The 10,018-nt window shown below is 34.9% G+C and overlaps 1 protein-coding gene across 4 annotated transcripts in view; it reads left to right on the forward strand.

Moving 5' to 3' along the window:
* The window catches only part of LOC140224212 (uncharacterized), an 87,187-nt gene extending 80,605 nt beyond the window's left edge, over window positions 1–6,582 (forward strand). For 3 of the 4 annotated variants that reach the window (XM_072297901.1, XM_072297902.1, XM_072297900.1), the window contains 4 exons: window positions 2,920–3,093; window positions 3,873–4,076; window positions 5,505–5,708; window positions 6,442–6,582. In XM_072297901.1, coding sequence (XP_072154002.1) covers window positions 2,920–3,093; window positions 3,873–4,076; window positions 5,505–5,708; window positions 6,442–6,481 — 622 coding nt within the window. In that variant the 3' untranslated portion in view covers window positions 6,482–6,582. The remainder of the gene's footprint in view (window positions 1–2,919; window positions 3,094–3,872; window positions 4,077–5,504; window positions 5,709–6,441) is intronic. The other variant, XM_072297903.1, reaches the window with a different exon arrangement.
* The last annotated feature ends 3,436 nt before the right edge of the window (window positions 6,583–10,018 follow it).

Consider the following 10,018-nt stretch of genomic DNA (forward strand, 5'->3'; position numbering starts at 1 on the left):
TGTTAGAGCGGTGTTCCGCGATCGATCGTCGTCGTCTGGTCGTCGTGGTTTCCCTTCTTTTATTGCGTCTCGATCAGCTGTTTTTTCTGTCTAATTTTGGAGATTCCGAACCGGAGCAGTGTTGCCGAAATCACGAAATCTGTAATTTCACGTTATATTTTCATATGTGTTAAGAATGTTCTGCGTTCATTCTTGAAAGTTGATGTAATTAGAGGATTGTAAATTGTTCGTTCTCGGTCACCTGATGACTCGGCTGCCCGAGGCGTTCGTCGTCATGGATATTCGTCGTTTATGAAGAATTCCGATTTTTTCGTACAGTGCGCGTCGTCTTTTGAATTTTGTTAATATTTGTCGTGTATGAAGAATCCCGAATTTTTAGTAAAGTGCGCGTATTCGTTTTAATATTGAGAATGGATCGGAGTCGAAAACGTGGGCGTCCGGCGAAGCGTGGCAATGTTTCTCGCAATTTATCCGCGCGACGCAAAGTGCGGCATGATGGCTATCTCAGTGAGATAGATAACGTACGACGTAGGGGTGAACAGGGAAATAACCTCAAATCATTTCGGCAGAGCACTGATAATATTATCGAAAATGATTATCCGGAAAATAATTTCGGACTTTTAAATGTGAAGTGCCAGTATTGTGATGGAAAAATTATTGAAATTTTATTTTTCCATCGAGAAGCTGGTCATCATAAAACTTAAATTCTCCATAATTTTTCGTATTCGATAAAAGAAAATTTGGTTCAAAATTTAAAGTCGTAAATTTGGATTGTTTCTCATGGAAGAGATGATTTAAGAACGGAAATTTTGAAACACCGCAACGGAGATACGTGGTTTCGCACTTCAGTCGTGCGATACGGACATCCATCAAGTTTAAAAAAATGCATCAAGTCCCCGTCACCGCCGACCAACGCGTTTGTCGATCGAATCAACTACAGGTAGTATGCGTAGGAGGTCAAAACGCCTTCAATTTTTTGAACGCAATACGGACATCCGTCGAGGTTGTATAGTTGTATCAAGGCGCCGTGACAAACGCGTCCCATTGTTTATCGCTACATACGAATATAATTTGAGAGAGGCCACTTATTATGCCTTCAATTTTATACATACATATTTTTGGGCAAAATGAGAGACGACGTTTCTCCTTTTGCGACGTTGCAGACGTCCTTAGAAATTTTATTTTTCTTTCGAGAAGCTGATCAACATAAAACTTAAATTCTCCATGATTTTTCGTATGCGATTGCAGAAGATTTGGTTCAAAATTTATAGTCGTAAATTTGGATTGTTTCTCATGGAAGAGACGAATTAAGAACGGGAAATTTTGAAACACCGCAATGGAGATACGTGGTTTCGCACTACAGTCGGTGCGATACGGACATCCATCGAGTTTAAAAAAATGCATCAAGTCCCCGTTACCGCCGACCAACGCGTTTGTCGATCGAATCAACTACAGGTAGTATGAGCAGGGGGTCAAAACGCCTTCAATTTTTTGAACGCAATACAGACATCCGTCGAGGTTATATAGTTGTATCAAGGCGCCGTGACAAACGCGTCCCATTATTTATCGTTACATACGAATATAAGCTGAGAGAGGCCAGTCATAATGCCTTCAATTTTATACGTACATACTTTTGGGCAAAATGAGAGACGATGTTTCTTCTTTTGCGACGTTGCAGACTTCCTTAGAAATTTTATTTTTCTTTCGAGAAGCTGGTCAACATAAAACTTAAATTCTCCATGATTTTTCGTATTCAATAGCAGAAGATTTGGTTCAAAATTATATGAGCTTTGGAAGCAGACAGAGATGCAAAAGCCATACAACTGTTGTACCTCAAAATGTTGGTCATGAAAATAGGTTTGGAGAAGAGGTCGCGAAGTTGGTCTTCGATTCCAGGCTCGGCAAGTCTGAGAAGACCATTATGACAGCATCTGTTAAAATGGCCGTTCACCTCCTCTTTTTTGAAATGCAAGGCATCACAATACTGGTACTTCACATTTACAAGTCCGAAATTATTTTCCGGAATAATTTAATTTTTCCAGATTATAAATTTAAATTGTTATTAAATGATGATAAATTCAAAATTCCAATTCCAATTTCCAAAATTTCAGAGCATGTTATATCTTCTTTCAAAATTTATTGTCAATTCAAGTTGCTATTCAATTAAAATAAATAACTTAACTACTTTTTTAGGTCTAGCGCAAGATCTCAAAATGTCTGTCACACTCATGATTTTATATTTTTTAAGTTTATTCTTTTGTATGATTTTTCATTTAATGTTTTTAGTGTAGAGCAACATCTCAAAATTTGCCTTTTTTATTTATTGAAATTAATAAATACATCTTCTTACAACAGTTATTTATTTTTTAATTTCAAGACTGCTGAGTCTATAAATTACTACCATATTTACAAAATTGATACTCGCAAACATGTTTTTTGTTTTTGCTGATGGGTACAACAACAGCCCCCACATGTAAAAATATTTTGTAGCTTCTGAATAATTATATTAAAAAATATAAATATGGGCATAATAGGTATAGTAAAATATATTAATACAAAAGTTATTGTTATAACATGGTGTAATTTCATTAATGACGGTTTATCACCGTGCGAAGCACGGGTTGGTTGCTAGTTCTTCAATATATTCCAAACATTTGGATGATTCTAATTCTTCAATATGTTGAAAGAAGATTATTTTTTAATTCTTCAATATATTCAAAATGTCTTACCAATGTAATTCGTCAATATTTTGAAAAATGAAGCTTACTTTGATTCGACAATGTTGTTAGAAATGTTCATCACTCTACTTCTTAATATATTCAAAATATCCTTCACTTATTTATTTTCAAAATATTCAAATTTGTTGATTTCGTGACATCTGATTTGTCTCCACATAATGAATTTACAATTTGATTACAGGTCCAATTTACCCTCCACGGCAAGTGAATCAGATCAACTTCCTCGCGAAGAGGAGTACATCCCATCGACTGTATGTTCCACCAATCTGAAAAAGAAAGGGCTTCCAGTCGAATCGCTAGAAAAGGAAACTTCCGTTTCTTCTCCGAAAAAACATAAATCTTCCCACATTCCTCCGTAAGTTCCATCTTTTCTCTATTAGTAGATTCTGAAGCATGTAATATAATTTTTCATTCTGTAGGAATGCGTACCATTTTTATGATGTCTCTGTCATCGAATCTCATATTCTAAATTTATACATTATCCAACATATTATCCCTTCCCCGGTTTGTCCATGTACAAGGAGGAAGTTAAACTCCTCGGGGGGGTGGAAATTTTCATTTCGAATATACTTAATTTTTTAAATTACAAATGAAGTTGAAGATATTAAATTTTATATTGTTACGATTATAAAATTGGATATATTGGATTTCTGTTTCCTATAAACGAACACTATTGATATATATTATATGAGTAATAATGTATGTTACTGATATTAGTATGTGATTTGAAAATTATTTGTGGACATTCGTTTATTCAGAAATGTGTCTTATCACCTATTCCTCCCAGTCATTTCTGCAAATCCTTCCCTATAGGAGATAACTTTATGAAAATATAATTTTTGATTCCTTATTAATTGATCCGATTACTACCCGTCGTAATCTTCGAACCCATATCATTCTTGTGTATATCATCCAACTTTCAATTTTTTTATTTAGACTATTATTCTTGTTTTCACACTTTTGGGAATATGATACTTTGGAATGCCATAGAATAATTAAGGGATTGGTAAATGTTATTGTCTTATTTTATTCGTATTACTGTTAATTAATATTAGTTGTGAAAAATTAAATTAACTATTATAACTACTTAAATTTTATATTTTCTTGGTAATTAATTGATTGTATTTCTTACAGATGTAGTATGTCATCGGATCGTCACCAAGTTCATCATCCTATTACTCAGAAGGATGATTTTGAATCTTATAATTACCTAGTAAATCTCGAGTCTGATATGGCGTCATGTAAAAATCAGAAAAAGAAGGGTGTCTCAATTAATCCTGATTCAGCCAAAACTGGAGTGTCGAATTCTTGTGATAATAATCAACCTTCTACACCTCGGTTAGTACGTTGTAATATTTGCCAATAATATAAATTAAGATTTGCCAGCCAATATTAAATCGAGGAAAGGCTGCATGGAAATTAGTAATGAAAGTAAATTCGTTATGGAAAAATTATGTAAAAACTTGTTATATATTACTTAAATGAATATATTTCATTGTCATGAATATGTAATAAGTGAAATTAAAATTTCATTCTTCTGTAGGATCACATTTTTATTACATTTAATCGTCAATATGGATTTAAAATTGAAATTATTTCAATATAATTGAAATAGAGGAATACAATTCAATCACCAAGTGGGTCATTTCTCTTTTAAAGGCCCTTTTTATATATTTCTCGGAAACGTTTGGGAGAGGGATTCCGTTTTCAGATTCGTCTTTTTCAAAAATGTTATATAATGTTTTTATTCATGTAAAAAAGATGTATTTTCATATAATGGGAAGGAAGGGATTTCTCCAATAACCCTTTATTATACAGAATACTGTTAGGAATGAAATACGCTTCCTCTTCATCAAAAATTCAATCTGTGTTCCGAAAATAAGTTTATTCGAGGTGTGTAATGATCTTGTTCATCTTTTATTATTACTCCCTGTTTGTGAGGTAGTCTCGAGAAGAAGTCTTCCAGAATTAAAAAATTTCTTTACACACCCATGAGAAAATTTTATTCTAAATTGAATTGTTTCTTTACCAAAATTGGGATTTCGAACGTAGCATCAAATTAATAAAATTTTAGAAGTGGAATATAAATATATTTAATTGTATAATTTTACCTTTTAAAATTGAATATTTTTAATTTTTTAATCTTCTCAATATAAAATTGAATATATTTATTTTTGAAATTCCAAATTAAGTTGAATATACTTAATTTTTTAAATTACAAATGAAGTTGAAGATATTAAATTTTATATTGTTACGATTATAAAATTGGATATATTGGATTTCTGTTTCCTATAAACGAAGACTATTGGTATATATTATATGAGTAATAATGTATGTTACTGATATTAGTATGTGATTTGAAAATTATTCGTGGACATTCGTTTATTCAGAAATGTGTCTTATCACCTATTCCTCCCAGTCATTTCTGCAAATCCTTCCTTATAGGAGATAACTTTATAAAAATATAATTTTTGATTCCTTATGAATTGATCCGATTACTACCCTTCGTAATCTTCAAACCCATATTATTCTTGTGTATACCATCCAACTTTCTATTTTTTTATTTAGCCTGTTATTCTTGTTTTCACACTTTTGGGAATATGACACTTTGGAATGCCATAGAATAATTAAGGGATTGGTAAATGTTATTGTCTCATTTTCTTCGTACTACTGTTAATTAATGTTAGTTGTAAAAAATTAAATTAACTATTATAACTATTGAAATTTTATTTTTTCTTGGTAATTAATTGATTGTATTTCTTACAGATGTACTATGTCACCGGATCGTCACCAGGTTGATCATTCTATTACTCAGAAGGATGATTTTGAATCTTATAATTATCAAGTAAATCTCAAGTCTGATATTGTGTCATGTAAAAATCAGAAAAAGAAGGGTGTCTCAAGTAATCCTGATTCAGCCAAAATTGGAGTGTCGAATTCTTGTGATAATAATCAACCTTCTACACCACGGTTAGTACGTTGTAATATTCGCGAATAATATAAATTAAGATTTGCCAGCCAATATAAAATTGAGGAAAGGCTGCATGGAAACTAGTAATAAAAGTAAATTCGTTACGGAAAAATTATGTAAGAACTTGTTATATATTACTTAAATGAATATATTTCATTGTCATGAATATGTAATAAGTGAAATTAAAATTTCATTCTTCTGTAGGATCTCATCCTTATTACATTTAATCGTCAATATGGCTTTAAAATTGAAATTATTTCAATATAATTGAAGTAGAGGAATACATTTTCAATCACCAAGTGGGTCATTTCTCTTTTAAAGGCCCTTTTTATATATTTCTCGGAAACGTTTGGGGAGGGATTCCGTTTTCAGATTCGTCTTTTTCAAAAATGTTATATAATGTTTTTATTCATGTAAAAAAGATGTATTTTCATAAAATGGGAAGGAAGGGATTTCTCCAATAACCCTTCATTATACAGAATACTGTTGGGAATGAAATACGCTTCCTCTTCATCAAAAATTCAATCTGTGTTCCGAAAATAGGTTTATTCGAGGTTTGTATTGATCTTGTTCATCTTTTATTATTACTCCCTGTTTGTGAGGGAGTCTCGAGAAGAAGTCTTCCATGAATTAAAAAATTTCTTTGTTACACACTCATGGAAAATTTTATTCTAAATTGAATTGTATCTTTGTATTCTTTGAATTGTTTCTTTTTGTTTTTTGTTTAATCAGGCATGCTATTCCCAGCTCACTTGCATCGCAAAACATATGACATTGTACTTGCCTATCTACGGTCTCTATATATCGTGGGATCTCTATAGAAGATAACAATTGCAATTCATCTGCGAACTTTTGCCAACGATGTATTAGTTCCTGGGGGAGTGGGTCATCCCAACCCAAACTAATCAACCAAAGTTCCTGCATGAAGGCTTTTGCCTTAAAAATGACAGGTGTTAGAAATCCTAACGGATCAAAAATCGAACTGATTAATGATAAAAGGCCCCTTTTTGTATTAACGGACTCTGCTCGTTTTATTTTGTAAGAGAAAATGTCTTTCTCACAAGCCCAAAATGCCCCTAATATTTTGAAGACCGGGTCGTCAAATCCACTTTTCGGAACCTCCAAATCTTCTGAAGGAAAATTCGCTAAAATGGCTGATTTATTAGAAGTCCATTTTCTCATGAAAAAACCCCCTTCAGCCAAAAGAAGGATGACTTCTTTTAACAAAGTTTTGGTATCCTCATCCGTTTTATCACCATATACCAAATCGTCCATGTAAAGCGCGTCCGCTAGCGCTTTTGCTGCCCTAGGATATTTATGACCATGATCCTTTATGATCTGTTTTATTGTGCGTATGGCTAAGAACGGTGAACAATTAACCCCAAAACATACTGTTACTAAAGCATAAGTTTTTAGTTGCATATGAGGTTCAGGCCTCCAAACAATTAGTTGGAATAGATGATGTTTAGGATTTAATTCGATTTGAAGGTACATTTTTTTAATGTGCCCTGAGAACACCGTGGGAAAACGCCGAAAACTCAACAAAAGCATAGGAATGTCTTCTAACAATGAAGGACCAGGTAATAATAGATCATTTAAGGATTTTCCATTAGAAGTTTTCATACTTGCGTCGTAAACTGTTCGAAGTTTTGTGCTACTTGACGACTCGTTTATAACTCCATGGTGGCTCATATAATAATGAGGCGTTCCCTCAGGAGGGCGGGGAACTTCCCGCATAAAACCGTTCTGTTCATAATCCTTCATATATTGAACATATTTTTCCTTTAAGATTGGATTTCTACGAAATTTCGATTCCAATTGATGAAACCTTTTAACCGCGGTGGAGTACGATTCGCCCAAATTCCCAGAATTTTGACGGAATGGCAAATCTACTTGATATTTTTTACTTGGGAGTTGTACCGTAGTTTCCGTGTACAATCGTTCCGCATATTCTTCCTCCGGTTTCAGACCGTTTGAAGGGGTTGGCTCTTCCAATGCCCAAAACTGTTCTACTTTTGAATACAATCCACTAGAACAGTTGCATGTTAGAAGAACCCTTGCCGAACGTACCGGAGCAGAGCGGAGGAGCGCTACCGATGAGTGCTGCGAAGGGGGGAGGGGAGGTTTTGCCATAGACGATGACAACGTCGAAAACGTTTTTCCCAAAACAACATAACCAAAAACCGTGGACATTACTGATAGAGGGTCCCAGAGGGAGAGGGGGACCGTTGACAATCAATGCATAGAGGTCAACAGCTAAAATGAGATCAGGTTTGCTCGGAACATCAAAATGTTTGTCAGCTAATGGGTATTGTCCCAGAATTTTCCTCAAATCCTTATCTAATGGGACTGGTGGAAGAAGACCAGTTATCTTCTTGACGACTATCATAGGATAGTTTGGAGCCACTAACCGTCCATCAGGCGTTGAAATGCTGATTTCAGCCATGCCTTTAGACTCAACCTGATTTTCAGATAGGCCTGAAAGATTCATTTCAGTGTGGCTAGGTTTAATTCTAAGAAGAGAACAACATTCTGATCTGATAACGCCCGTATCAGCCGCGCTATCTAGGATGGCCTTTGCAACCAATGTGCGGCCATTTTTTGCCGTCAACAAAACAGTTATTGTTGGCAACACTGACGTCATATTTCGACTCTCAGTAAGGAGGGTACGCTGACCCTGAGGTTGGATCGTCTGATCAGAACCAATGGTGGCTGATGTGGAAGGTTGTGGAGTCGATTCATGTTGATACATCTGGGTGGGTAATGCAGTTGCAGTTGAAAGATGCAGCATAGAATGATGTTTTTTCGAACATGATTGACATCGTTTTTTACTCTCACAATCCTTAACCCCATGAGATGTACTCAAACAATTATAACATAGATGATTTTGTGTCACAATATCACGCCGATCCTGTGCAGTTATATTTTTAAACTTTTCGCATTGAGCTAGAGTATGAGAGCTTTTGGGACAAAGCTTGCATCGCAAATATGGTGGGGGTAATTTTGTAGTTCCCCCAGAGTTTCCCTGTTTACCCTCCGACTGAGGGGGGGAGGGAGATGATGAACCCTTTCCCACCTGCAAAGCTCTCACTGGAGGAGCAGATGAGAGTTTTGGGCATTTTTGGTTTGAACGAAATTTATTAGACTCGCCTTCTGACATTTGTGCAATTTCGTCTTGTAGATATTTGCAAATTTCGTCAACAGTTGGCATTTTAGTTTTTTCATCCCGAGAATCCTCAAATCGTCGTTTATGAAAATTATTAAATTTCCGTAATAAAACCAAAACCAATAATGAACAATAAGTTTCAGGTTTCAACCCTAAACCCTCCAACGCTTGCATATTCTCTTTTATTTTGGTGTAGAAATGAGATAAATTAGACGCCGTTAACTCTTGGAGATCAAGTAAATTTGAAAGGTAATAAGTTATTTGTCGTCTCTCATTATGATAATAATCTACCAATAAATCCCAGGCAACTAAATAATTTTCAGAAGTAAATTCTAAATTTTTAACTAAATTTAGTGGTTCGCCTTCCAGTTGGGCGAGCAAATATTGGAACTTTTCAATGTTGCTAAGCGTGGAAGATTTATGAATTGTTACCTCAAACAAGTTATGGAAAATTGACCAATCTGACAACTTTTTACCATCAAACCGCGGCAGCACGATTTTAGGAAGCCTCACTTGAGACCTTGTATTATTAGAGCATGTGGTAGAATTCGGATTAGAATCCTTCGAAGATTTTTTGGCATGTTGATATAGTGATTGAGCTTTCATCACCATTTCTAAAAATTCCATTTGAGCGTTAATCACACTCTCCTCTGACACATCGGTGGAGAGAATTTCACCCTGAGTTCTATCAAAACCATCCTGGAGTTTTTCCAGCCTATCCATGAAAAATGAAAAACTATCAATGTTTTCCGGAGTTATTTCGGTTAACTTCCCCAAAATGGTTCTAACTTCGCTCATGATCAAATTCCTCTGGCGTATAAGTTTGATTTCAACATCATTTGAATCTCGCGAATGTACCGAGGGGGGACGAGAAGGAGGCGCGGAAAATCTTTGCTGAAATGTGTGCGACGTGAAAGTCGCTGTATGATAATCACTCTCATTGACGTTTACATTTTGATTTAGTGATGTTGTCGGATTTGGCAAGGAATTCAATACGGCATTTCGATTAACCTCATCATCGTTTCCCCCACCCGTTACACCCTGACGTAAGACTCGGTTCAATTGTTCCCGCAGACCATTATCGTAATTGTGGTCCATCAGTAACTGTTCACTTGGAGTTAAACTAACATTGGATGCTGGAGA

The sequence above is a fragment of the Bemisia tabaci genome, chromosome 3, assembly GCF_918797505.1.
Source record: "Bemisia tabaci chromosome 3, PGI_BMITA_v3".
Lineage (NCBI taxonomy): Eukaryota > Metazoa > Arthropoda > Insecta > Hemiptera > Aleyrodidae > Bemisia > Bemisia tabaci.